General features: G+C 36.2%; 2 protein-coding genes across 2 annotated transcripts in view; one reads left to right on the top strand and one right to left on the bottom strand.

Moving 5' to 3' along the window:
* Window positions 1-7,221, bottom strand: part of LOC115920168 — a 30,939-nt gene extending 23,718 nt beyond the window's left edge. Inside the window, exons 1-2 of the mRNA XM_030975190.1 lie at window positions 6,609-7,221; window positions 1,827-1,859 (exon numbers count right to left, since the gene is read on the bottom strand). Coding sequence (XP_030831050.1) covers window positions 1,827-1,859; window positions 6,609-6,741 — 166 coding nt within the window. The 5' untranslated portion in view covers window positions 6,742-7,221. The remainder of the gene's footprint in view (window positions 1-1,826; window positions 1,860-6,608) is intronic.
* Window positions 7,222-7,507: 286 nt separating this feature from the next.
* On the top strand, window positions 7,508-12,830 carry LOC115918363 (uncharacterized protein C20orf85 homolog). Its single transcript, XM_030975189.1, has 3 exons — window positions 7,508-7,729; window positions 8,557-8,638; window positions 9,596-12,830. The coding sequence occupies exons 1-3, from the start codon at window positions 7,656-7,658 to the stop codon at window positions 9,851-9,853; spliced, it is 414 nt and encodes a 137-aa protein (XP_030831049.1). The 5' UTR covers window positions 7,508-7,655; the 3' UTR covers window positions 9,854-12,830.
* Window positions 12,831-13,650: the final 820 nt, after the last annotated feature.

The following is a 13,650-nucleotide window of genomic DNA, read 5'->3' as shown; positions in this document are numbered from 1 at the left end:
TTATTCAACAAATTAGGCTCCTGTACTGGTTATAAGCTATATCATATGGGTGAAATCTGATGAATTCTTTATCTAATAAGTGGTATGTAATCATGACCTATTTTTGACATATATGACACTAAAGAAAAAATTACAGATATATTAGTGTTCTTAAGACTATTCAATATATGGTTTTAAAATTATCATCTCCATCGTTGCACTGCCTTGCTCTGCATAACACAATCTCTTTCTTAACCAGGATTTTAATTATAATATGTACCGGTATGTAACACAAAATTTGTTTTTGCTTGCAAATTTAGACTTTTTTTGTGAAAACAAATTATATGGCACAATTACATGTGTATGAAATATTCATTGACATTTCAAATTGGGATTATATGGAAATATACCAATCAGAGGCTACCAATCAGGAAAAAAAATACATGGGGGCTCAGGAAAATTAGCCCCCGAAATGCCCCCGAAAGTCATAAAAGAGCCCCCCAAAATTGCATAGAGTTAAATGCAAAACAAAATAAAGAGTGTTATTTTCATGCAAGCAAGCTTGAAAAGTAGTCCCCGAAATTTAGAAAGTATTTTTTTCCCTGCTACCAATTCAATTCCATGAGCAATGAAGAAGAATATGAGGTAATCTTCAACAGATTCCTACTTGAAACTCCATAATTCCATAAATCTATACAATGATGCTATCATGGAATACGACTAGCAGAGAATTTAAAAGGAAACTGCAACAGCCCAGATTGAAAGGAAATTATGGCATGAATAAGTTGGTGCTCTGTCAAATGTCACCCGATTCGACTCATCTTCCCTTTCTTTTCTTGGCTTCTTGTCTGAGGAAGAAGGTTGATGGTACAAGAAATATGCCCCTTTCACATCAAAAATGCAGTTTCCAGAGGAACAGAATTTTGGGGGCTGACACAGCTTCAAACGACCCCTTTCATACATGGTCATAAGAATCCTTTCACATTAAAGGATTAATCACACAAGGGACAGGAACATATGTCAACCAAATATAATAAGACCATGCCCACTTTCATAGTGCAGAGATCAATCTAGCATGTGAACTGATCACGCCGGTTTAACGTACAGTAGGATTTTTTTTCAACTACAGAATATGAGAAATTAGCGATTATAATACAAATTTAACAGCTTTTAGGTTCATATAAGATAAACAATGTGAAAGGAGTACCTTGCAATCTTACTTTAATATGAATCTATAAAACAATAGCAATCCAGAAATGTCAGGAAGGGGTCCTTACACCCACTGAACAACACAAATGCTTTAAAAAGTATAAACAAAAAATAGAAAGTGCTATTATACCTATTAGCTAAGCACTACATGTATATAGTACTAAGATTGTCAGTGACTTAAAACGAGAGTCTGATATGAGAATAGAACATGTAAGGATTCGGAACGGATTAGCTCCGTTGAATAAAGCTTTGCGATAGACCTTTCGAGTCGCAATCCGAACATCCAAATCCCATGGACCAGACTGAGCAGAGCGGGGATAAGGGAGAGATAACGTCTCTCGACCCGACCCCGTCTAGCCAAGAAAAATTATGACAGCCTGTTCGCGGGGGTTAGAGTACAGTAGTCAGTGTGTAGGCATCCTACACTTGGCTTGATCCAGTGTAAAATGTCTGCATGCTAATAAATGCCTTACGCTGCCTGTCTAGCCAGAGAATGGGGCACCTTCACGGACGGGGGAAACAAAAATTGAGATTTACATGCACAACTGCAAAAGAGGGAAGAATACAATAGCGATCTATGTAAATCCGTTAATCGTCCGAGGTACGTGAATAAATATTAAATCTATTTTAAATCTTACCTTGTGATCTACCAGTATTTTGTAGCAGGATAACTGTGGATAAAATGAGAGAGAGAGAGAGGGAGAAAGAATGAAAAACACGTTAGTTATGTTTTTTGTCTCAACCAGATGTTAATGAGAGCTCTTGACTCATTTATCAAGGTTATATTTCATGTCCACATATATATTTACTGGTATCTATTCTAAATCTACATCTTCTGGCAAAACTGCACAGAAGTGAAAATTGAATAAAGTGCATTTTCAACCACTTTTGAGCTAGTCCTAGTTATCTCCTACTATTAAAGCAGGGAATAATTTTCCTCAAATTTTTTGATTAGCAATTTCAGGCGATGGATAAATATTTCAAATGAAATTCTGTACATTTCTATGGAAGAAAACTGCTACACAAAAGATATTTTGTATAGCAGTCATGCAAAAATGCATAGCAAATTGCGATGCGATACCAGGAAAATTATTCCCTGTAAAGATTCAAAATTTACATGTGTAAGCAATGTTTTTATTATCATTATTATTTACTATGGTACTTCATTCATTCCCTCACATGTTTGATGCAATTGGAGTCAAAACATATATAAATTTTACCAGGAGAAATAAAAACAAAAATAAAGAATGAAGATGCAAATATGTACTTAATAGATGTAACACACATGCTTCAGTGACGATGCTCTACATAACTTTTTCACACAAAGCATATTCAAAAATTCAACCATGGACCAAATATTATACACAACCCTGTCCCAAACCCAAAACCAATTGCAACTCTCATGCTAGCCCTATACATGTACATGTATCTGCAATGTAAGAAAGCCCACAGCAAATGTCGCAATAGCAAATGATGCCACAGGCTTTAATAGCTACTGTTAGGTCACCGCATAAAGATCAGAATGGCTGTTGACATCACATTATTAGACGATTCTTCAAGTGGCAAATGCCTTTCTGAGTGGTCCATGCTGACTTTCAGTTTCGACAGAATTCCATGATTCATTTGCCATTCTGTAGTACTGACAAGTCTACAGACGGGATGAATTACTGAATCATTTACAGCGTGCCATTACTATTAGCCACAATGTCTACCATATCTTGGGCAACCAGAAACCAGAAAGTTCAGGATTTTAAACAGGCTAAAAGTCAAATCAGTCCATGGTTCTATTACATCAAGGGCTGCTCATATCTGGAATTGTTTAAGGTGTCTTGACGATAATACCCAGGTTATCGGCTTATCGCTGCGTACACTGTAGGGTGCTATCACTACTGTCAGTACTGTGACATTTCAAACCTAGACAAGAGGATAAAAAAGCCAATTCCAGTCTGAAAGAACTTGCACTTGACAAATAACTGCAAACAGTTAAATGCAAGTGTCTTTGCTCTTTGTTCTCAATCTGAGCTGCAAGAAAGGCAAATATGGAGGAAGCAGATACCAGTATTATTACAAACTGACCCATTTGTGCTCTTTCATTGCAGCACAAATGCTTGTACTACATGTAGAATAGTAAACAAAAAACAAGAAAATTCTGAGAAAAGCAATAGCTATATTGAAGAGGATACCACCATGATGTTAGGATATGTTTTCTGTTTTTCTGCTCCTTCCATTACATGTCTGTCCATACAAATTAATCTGCACATGCATGCTGCCTGTAAACTTAGGTACAGTAATGAGTATGAATATTATCATTGTTCCTGTTGTGAAAATTAATTATGTCAGCATTTGGTTATACTACAGTACATGTTTGCGTACAAATTGCATTCCATTTAAACTCAGAAAACATTCTAACCAATTGGGCTTCACAGGCGAGCACATTAATGGAGAACTAACCCCAAAGAAACAACTTTTGTTGATCTGAGAGATTTATTGCATTCTTGCCCATCAATCTACAAGATTCCCCACCAAAGTGTATGAGAAAGGCATAAAGCAAGAATAAAGTACAGTTTCTCAGGAAGACATGGGCATCGCCATTTTCTTGATTGCATGACTTACTATGCGGAGTCGTTTATCAATTAAATGTATTCAAATTTATGGATGCTTCCTTCCCAGGTGTTTGTGGTGATGAAGCATTTCATTCACCTGCAATTTTTTTTTCTTTTTAATTCACCTGCTATTATTGTTTTTACTCCAATGGCCAGAACCTAAATTGCATAAATAAGTTGGTGCTGTTCAGGGGTGAAAGTTTCGCATACCGGTAATATGTTCTGTGCATACACAATGAATTTACAGAGACCTGTTCTAGGGAATTGATCGGGATTAATACAAGTTGACGCACTGACAGAAATACGAGCCTGGTGATGAAGATACCATCGCTGATAATGCTGTCACAATTGAGCATTGAATCATGCTTTGGGGTCTTGCACAATACATGATAAAGAGTTTCCAGTCTGTATGTATCCTCACAAGGAATAAAAAGAAGATCTGATTTTCAATATAGAGGAATATTTCTTATTGTGTGACCTCCTGGGTGCAGGTAGAGACTTGGTTGCAACAACTGCCAAACTTGAATGAAGAGGACAACTTTGTAAGTTCATCTCCTTTGGTGGAAGGTACATACCGGTACATGTAAAAAAGTGTTGATCTGAACAATTCTCTTATTTCTGAGAGCTGACTCCTGCTTTCACCTGGCCTTTCCCAAAATTATTTTCAACAAACCTTTTCAGCGGCGCCTGACGATACGGTCATTGACATGAGATTTAGCTGGTAATGGCTAGTCAGTCAACCTGGCCAACTCTCTTCTTTCTGCTCACAAACTCCTGCTTTTATCCAATGACCGGGGTAATAGTATATTTGTAAAGCGCTTAGAGACATTTGTAATAAGCGCTATATAAAAATTAAATATTACTATTATTACTATTATTTTGCTTTACCAAAGTTATTTCCAATGAACCTTAGGCACTGCATTGAGATAAATCACTGGTGTGAGCTGTGACTGGTATCAGGTAGTCAATCTGGCCAATTTAATTTCTTTCTGATAGCAGACTACTGTTTATCATCGTGTTAACTAGTATGCTGCTCAGCTTACCAAACCTAATTCTGATGAACCATTTCAGCGCTGCCTTGAGACAATTTCACTGGCGATGAATACGACTGGCTCTGAGGATCTTAATCTAACAAAACAAGTGCTCCAACTTGGCCTTACTAGAGAGAATAAGAGCATTTAAGCCATTGTGTAAATTTTCACTTCTATACACCTTCTTTTTGTTGTTGATCATTACATCTTACATACATGTATTGTTTCATTTTAGATGGTCAAATCTTTTGACATGGAATTTGTAGATGTACTGTACAGCATTCTGCCAGACAAGTTACAACGAACTGATCCTAACACATTTAATTTAAGCAAACTGATCTGTAATCAGAGGAGCTGATTTTTTTCTCCAATAAGAATAATAACAAGCTATTTAAAAAATTTCTTTTAAAGTGAAGTCCCTTCTCGCCAGTGTAATAAAAAAAAAGTGAAGATTTCAATACAGAACCAGAGTTGGTCTCATCACTAAAAATTTGTGATTTTTTTTTTTTTACCAGAGCTCTTTTTGACCTTGAAGGGCCATATCACGCTCACCACTTTCAGTAATTTTTCAAGCTTTTAAGTTAGACTAGAAAAAAATTGAAGCTGGACCAGGAACAAGACAGATTCAGATCTGCATTACTAGCATAATTTTTTTCACCTCTTTCCTGTCGCGTGTTGGACATTGGAGATCAGTATTTGTTACTAAGGTAGTTTATGGCGATAGAAGAAGAAGAAGAAAAAATTCAATCAACTCAGTTAAAAAAAACTATTTCCATCTTGTTCTACGTTATTAGGTTAGTTTTTTGCCCCTCCCCTAACGCAATTCATTTTGTGTTTATTCATTTTTATTTTTTTTTTTTTTTGGGGGGGGGGGGGGTTTGTTGCATTTTTAGGTAACACAAATATTAAATCTAACAACATTAAAATGCTGAAAAGAAGAGTCATCATGGGATATTAGCCATAGGAATAGACTTAATGAATAAATCGGCCTTCCAAATATAGGGATTGTTATCGTCAACCGATACCGATATGATTATGATCGTGATCGGGAGTTGTAAAAATGGAGTTGTCTGTGAGATTCTAATCGTAGTTTCGGAGGCCGTTGTCGCCCGATTAAAGGTGTTTTAATCTCCAATTCCTGTCTGATTACGCCAATGTAGGGGATTCACCAACTTAAGTACAAACAGGAATGACCAGAGATCAGACAGGAATTGGAGATTAAAACACCTTTAATCGGGCGACAACGACCTCCGAAACAACGATCAGAATCTCACAGGCAACTCCATTTTTACAACTCCCGATCACGATCATATCGGTATCGGTTGGCGATAACAATTCCTTGAGTAGGTCTATCTAGGGTCTATTCTATACGAGTATCGGTAATAAAAATCAGACAATCTAGTATTAATCTAGTTATCTATGCTAGATTTCGACAGACCTCACCTGTCTTTAATAAACGCCTAGCCCTAGATTCTAGGCTAGATCTAGATCTATTCTAGATCTAGCCTCTATTTTTACTTTTTTTTTAATGTTTGATTTTTTTTTTTAGCCTGCAACATGCAGGATAAGGCCGACTTGAGTCCTGGCCTGGACAACTCCACTGTCCACAGACACAATAGCGCACGTCATCAATGCTCTAGTCCAGGCTCGCGCTCCCCGGCCCAGGTGCGTGAAAAGTCGTCATTCATTCAGCTCAGTCTTCATTCTAATCCATGACAAAAAGAAAAACAGTAAACACTGTAACAGGGACAGGGATGACAAAACCTTCATTAGTTTAGAAACTTACCTATCAAACCTAGGCATACAAAAGACTCGGTTTGGCGGTCCATACTCATGTAACAAATGTATGCAGAAATCGCCGGGCTAGGCACCTTCCCCGGGTTAAAACGGCGAAACCTCCGCTCGTTACAACCTCTCATGTGGCTTCACCTAAGCGCCTGCCATGATTTCTGGACCGATGATACTACTGCATGCACACATTGCTGCATGCGCACACACTATACATGCACGGATAGCTAGCTATGTAGAAAGCTCGCTACAAGGGGTGCATTCTGCTATACCCACGTTTGTATGTGCATACATGCCATGTATATTTGCACCAGTCTGGCTAATAATATCTGCAAGGCCGAAGTCTAGCCAGGTTTTCCGAATGCAGCCGAAACGTCCCGATAGTCCACACCTCTCCCAGTTTCAGTCGAGAATTATGGCAAAATTGATCCCTTTTCCCGTTAATTCACAGTAGGAGCACCAAGCTGCGATACCACAGAACATGAAATTATCCAATTCGTACGACCAGATGGTATACTTCCTAAGTATTAGGCGATTTTTTCGATGCAAATGGGGCGAGTACCGAGTGTGGAAAATGAGTAGCCTCTCCAGACGGGTGGCTACCATAATGCAGACAGGTAAGGTATAAAAATGTCTGGCGATAAACCACAGAGAGGACTGCAGACGGTTAAAATCATTCCAAGAAAACACATTAAGTCCTTCTTTTATTGATGAAATATTAACTACACATATCTCATCATCGTTATTTCATATAAATTTTAATCATACAATACATCGTTTTTGATTGTACCACTATGTCCATAAGTTTGTCCCTCCGTTGAATTTCCCACCCCTGCACGCAATGGAGGCGTCTATCAATTCATTACGGACCATTTGACCTTGATGGGCGTCCAGTTGTTATGGATACTCATGCGGTGCATACAAATAGAGTGTAGTGTATATGCATTCTTGGTAGCACTAGAAGATAACAACTTGTGCGTTTGCAGGTGGCAGAGGATTCATTTCGACAGGAAAATTGTGATTTTTGCTAGTTTCGGGGACTAAAATGGCGGAGAAACCTTCTCAACCGACCGGCAAAGCCCTTGCTGGATTCAACTTTGTGGCCAATGACCAAGTTTGGTGAGTATTAGCTTGCATTTTTGTTGTAATTTTGTTGTATAATTTATAATGCCACGAGTAACATAAATGCAAAGCCTACAATATGATACCGGGTAGTGGTAGAACTATATACTTCATTTTGTGTGATACATACTCATGTTTTCTCTTGAAATAAAAAACATTATTCCATGTAGGGTCTATACCTATTACAGCATAATTTTGATATGTTTTATTCAATAACTTTTTAGTTTTGTGTACTGTAGATAGTGTAAAGCCATATTGAACAGTCATGGCATATTCTTGTTCTCTCTCTCTCTCTCTCTCTCTCTCTCTCCCTTTTGCAAGTCTGACAGTATCGGTCACAAATATCATGAAAATATTAATATCTTGGTGATTTTGAATAGTCTACCTAAGCCATATTTTTGATACTTTTTGTATTAAGTGGAGACAAATTTTCAGGACATGTACAACTACAACTAGGATTAAAACAAAATTGAAGTAGGGTCTAGGGGGTCTATTCATTAGCTATACATTTTTTTGTTAATTTATTAATCAGAGTTTGGCAATGGCCATGTTCTGACTCTAGTTACTTGTATATCTCTACAACTTCTTCATCATCATCATCATCGTCATCGACCTGTGGCTAGATTATTATTTTTCCTTCTCAATCTACCCATCTAAATCTTAATCCTAAACAAATTTTATCCAAGAAGCAGCATGCAACTGAGAGGTACCTTTGAGTGGATTTGTAAACATAACCAAAAGTATTTCTTATATGTGGAAACTTTTATGTATTTGTTTTTTAATCATCATAAATCATTGTATGTCTTATTTTAATCTGTTTCTAGGAAGGACCACATCAGATATGAAGAAACAGCATCAAAGAGGTGGCCAGAATACTGGGGCTTCCTTGGAGGCAGTTACAAAGATGTAAGTTTGACCTCTTACTCTGAGTGACATATATGATCTATGACCTCTGTACTCATAGGCTATTTTTGAAATATAATTTAATTAAATGCACAAATTTTTGTTAAGTGCCTCGTTATAAATTATTTCATTCACCTGTTTCAAAAGATTGTCTTTCAATAGTCAGAATGTAAATTGCATATATATTCCATACATCTTTGTTGTTAGGTAGGAAAGCCATAATGTTTGTCCCACTTAGCAACAATTAATGTATGCAATTTGCATTCTGACTATTGAAATACAATTATTTGTAACAGGTGTAGATTTAAAGCTGCTTAAAGGAAGAGCTAATAATTCACTTCTTAGATGGGTAATTTTATGTCAGCAAAAAGAAGTTTGGTTCATACTTTTGACTGACATGTGCATGTACATGTAGTTTAAAATTGTGATTATTATCGTGAACTGCATTTTCCCCACTAGATGTTTGATGTCTAAAAATTAATTAACACTTTAGTCGTAATAAACAGGTGGTCTTTAAATGCAGTTTGTTGCTCAGTCTTTTTAAAGTTATTAATGAAGGGTCATAGAAGGATAAAAAAATTGTTTATTTGTCAGTATGAATTACATAATATATTGTAAAATGCAGTATTACAAACAGCTATATATATCCTTCTTTACAAAAACTTTTGCAGTATATTTAATTATATTCTTATCATTGTTAATAGATATCATTAGTTATCCCCACTAACATAACTCTTTGTTATGTAAGTAGTTTTTGTATAATACTTATCGTAACTATAATACAGAATATATCAAAACAATGTGGAGTTACTTTCATCCTACACATTCAATTTCATTGTCATTATGAATTCTTTTTACATGTAGTTTGCTAAAGCTAAAGACAACCTTGTGAAGTTTGAGGTTGAAAAATATATCCTTTGTTACTATTTGATAATTCCTTTTAATTTGTCATCATTTTAGCTTGTGAAAGACGACTTTGTGAAGCGCGACGTGAAGAAGATAGAGCTTCCACCACCCCTGGTCCTGCCTCCGATCACACCCATCTCCAGGTATATCAAGGTTGACACCTCCCCCAAACCCTTCCCCAAGACCACGGCAGGCAAGATCGGTTGGAGATCATCAGAGACGCAGCACTCTCTTGAAATCTACGGCAAGTATGCCCGACCTAAGGGAGGCCTGATCCGACAGCTCAATTGGCCGCCTGAAGGTGTTATATAAAGGAGACATCGTGCATTGTGCGCTTGCCATTGTCTGCGACCGTCTTTATCTCGACCTTCAGAATGACTTTGTGCGTGACTTTAATCACCGCGGCGATGCCCCATACATGCTGTATCTTGTTTGACATTGCATGGTGGGATGACATTGTACAGGCTTCATAACAAACCATGAGGCATCAGGAAAAATAAACTATGCATCAAGGAGCTTAATATATGGGAGCTCACGTCCCTCATGTACCTGCATAAATACGAATGTTGTTATTCAGGTTTATGTTTTTGTTGTAGATGGTTAATTTATTACAATGTTGATGAGAGAGCAAGTCACTGTGTATAACAATCAATCAATCTTTTGCTACCGTGGGGTTATATTTCGTTTGTCTTTGAATCTCAATCATTTCTAATTCTCCCAAATTGACATGGCTGCCATGTGAGGGCAGTATAACAGGAAATGACCAAACCTTATCATGGACATGGGCACATGGCCTTATGAAAAACTTTTTATTTTCTGGACTTGTGTCTTATGTACAATTGTGTAGTTAATGCTTTAAACATGTTTTTTTATGTATTTTAGATAAAACATGAATAAATAAGTGAATTAATGTTTTGAATTATGTCATGAAATTATAACTTAAAACATAAATCATGGACAATCCCATACACGAGACACAGAGAATTAACGAGTCTCATCACTTTAACATCTTTAATGTGGGAGAAAGTAAAACTTGTGAGTTGTGACCTAGGTTTTTTATGGTTTTTTTAAATCTCAGAATGATTGTTTTACCAGGAAAATTGATTCTTTCATTCTCTCACAAGAAACCATATTGATCATGTGACTTTTCCTATCATTCTTCTTCTTCATCCACTTCTCCATCTTTATCAGGAAGTACTCACAAGATGATTATAGTTTTCAGTTGATGGAGATTTCACAGCTCTTAACCCCTGACAAAAGCTTCCCTGTCGTTTTATCTTAATACCTATCCAATCCTGAATCTGCTACCGATCGTCATTCATGGCAAATCCCCCATTCTCTTCTCAGATCACCAAGTTCATTGGCATAAGCTGGTGCTATGTGACTCATTATTCCAAACAAACTTTCTATTTTAGGTAATGTTTCATTGCAAACATGTATCTTCCTGAAGTTTGCCCTATTTTTCCCCTCCTTTTTGTGCATGAAATTAAAATCTACATGTACATCATTCAGTAACTAATCATGTCGTTTGTTTTACTGGATATGCACATAGAAGTTCTGGCATTCTTAAAAACGCTCTGAGTAATCTCAAACTCCAAATCTTTTTCATGATGAAAAAATATGTATGCAAACTTCAATTGTAATTTTAAAATATTTGTCTTAGAATTAACATATTAAACTGAAAAATTGTATGGTACTTACAGTAGTTATATATTGTGTTATGAATATTCATGTGCATGTATTCAAATATAGCTGTATGATATTTTCTCTACTTGTTATGCAATTCGCACCCGAACCGTCCAATAAAGAAGTTTTTATGACACTGAAATTGAGGATTTGATGTTCCACATACAGTGTTTACATATTGTTATGCAATATGCATGGAAATCTTGTTATAACAAAATGCTGCATAATTTGAAAATTTCCTCTTTGTTAGTGCTCATCACTTAATACAAATGCATTTTACAATGCCAAATACGCTTTGTTATAACAGGATTCACCTACTCATATTATGCCATTCCATTGTTCTCAGTTGTATGCGGGCTATGTGTGTGCTTGCAAGATATGATTATTTTCAAACAAAATATTAAGTCAATGTGATATTAATTAGTGAAATGAAATGGCTAATAGTGATAGGTAGTGAAATGTACTGGTAATTTAGTATAAGGTGTTTAGTATGCAATTAAAGGATTATTTCAGGGTTGATAATGTATTGATAAAGTATAGTAAATACATTCATCAATATTTTCATGAACTATGAAGAACTGTAATGCTGGGACTGAATTGCTCTTTATTAATCTTGATCATAAATGTTTTATTCATCGTTTCTAATAGCTGGGTTCTTTATCATTCTGGCTAATTGAATGGGTTTTTTAATACATGTTAGGCTATGTCTCATATTATCCTGGTCAGTAACAACATGCATCTGCTTAGGGCCAGGAAGACATTAAATTCTGTGTTAAAAGCATATGAGTTTATTTCCCTCTGGCTCAGAATAGTGGCAAAGCCCATGTGTAAGAATATTTACGTTGAACAAAAAATATTTGTTTTTTTAAGGATTATGTAAATCAAAGGTAAACAAATGAGGGAATGTATTTAGAACTTCATAGATCATCCCAGATATATCTGTCAGATGCACTCTTTAGATCTCATAAATTGCACAGAGACCACTTTATCTTTTTATTACAGGGATTTTAATCACAGAACTCACACTTCCTAAAATCATCAATCCCCAAAATATTGAGAAAGACGGAAAATAAACAAACCAAAAACATCTGTCGATTGGACCGCAGTATATCATCAATCACTGCATTATGATTATAGCCAAGAAAGGGGTGAAATTGTGTTGCTTTTTGCAGTGTTTGATTTTGTAATCTGTTTTAAATTGCAGATGTGTTACAATGCTGGCTCTTTGTGACAATAACATCGCGACCTCCCTGATGAAATCACCTAATTTTGGAAATTGAAGAAAAGATGAGTGTTTGAAGGTCATTTTATTTGACTACTACAAAACATTTGTTGGGTTTATTTTTAAAAAGTATACTTTTTACCAGGAGAATCTACTTTTATTTCCCATTTCACTTTTTATTTTTATTTTTTTGCTTTGTTTTATTTTTGTACTACTGAAGATCTTCATTCTTGGATGACTTATTTTGCTTTAAATGTCACTTTTTGTTGTGCAAAAAAAAGAAAATGTTTTGTGATATTTATCTCTTCAGCCGGTTTTGAAGAGAAGTGTTTTGCGAAGTTTATGAATGAATAAATCAGCGGCACCGTCCATTAAAAAATACACATTGTGACTGTCTGTCTTGTTATCATCAGTTGTACATTTACCCCCATTGATGAGTGCGATTTGTGAGTGAAAATTACTGATGAAAAAAGGGAGATCAGTGTAATGTTAGAGAGTAATTACGGTTTTTGACTGTTGCCGAACATGTGCTTGTGAAGTTGATTTATCTGGACATGCTTTCATTGGGAAGATATTTCTAAACACTTGTAAATCTCGCGCAAAACACAGTGTCAGTCCTGGGTAAGATTTCAATGAACTTTAAGCCGCCAAGCCGCGGCGCCAGCCAGGAGGTCACGTGACGAAAAAGTAAGCATCACGTGCGCCATTTTCGACTATGTTGCTAGCTGTACGCGAAGTGTTTACAAGTTAACTGATAGGGTAATGATTAATGCATTCAAAAGTTCTAGTTTATTGAAGGACAAACTCATATAACTAATAATTATGTCCTATGTTTCTAAGGTATAGTGGCGTGCTTTAGTGTATATCCAACAATCGCACCAAAACCCACTAAAACCACAGGCGGCTATAAAAATGTGCCGAAAACACGATCGCATCTATTTTGGGAATAAAAAAAATCAATTTCAGTAGCCTCGTGCGTCACCTCCTGAAATGTACTAACATGACAATGATGTATTACGTAATCCGAACATAATTTCTATGGGACATACAGCAGGCACTATGAATATGACTGACAAAGAAAGTGGACAACATACAGTTCCTCAGGTAGACAAAGGAACATCCCTTCACTGCTATTATGTACAAAGTGAAAATGCATGTGACACCTGTTCTACACATTTTTACATAATAGCAGTGAAGGGAT

This window comes from Strongylocentrotus purpuratus, unplaced genomic scaffold (assembly GCF_000002235.5).
Source record: "Strongylocentrotus purpuratus isolate Spur 01 unplaced genomic scaffold, Spur_5.0 spur5_scaffold_8, whole genome shotgun sequence".
Lineage (NCBI taxonomy): Eukaryota > Metazoa > Echinodermata > Echinoidea > Camarodonta > Strongylocentrotidae > Strongylocentrotus > Strongylocentrotus purpuratus.
The sequence above is the reverse complement of the archived record's forward strand: the minus strand, read 5'-3'. Positions and strand labels throughout refer to the sequence as shown.

Excerpts from the sequence above, each read along its gene's own strand:
- LOC115918363 (XM_030975189.1), top strand. The coding sequence starts at position 7,656 with ATGGCGGAGAAACCTTCTCAACCGACCGGCAAAGCCCTTGCTGGATTC. Across the intron at positions 7,730-8,556 it reads GTGGCCAATGACCAAGTTTG|GAAGGACCACATCAGATATG; the intron begins GTGAGTATTAGC and ends ATCTGTTTCTAG. Across the intron at positions 8,639-9,595 it reads TTGGAGGCAGTTACAAAGAT|CTTGTGAAAGACGACTTTGT; the intron begins GTAAGTTTGACC and ends TCATCATTTTAG.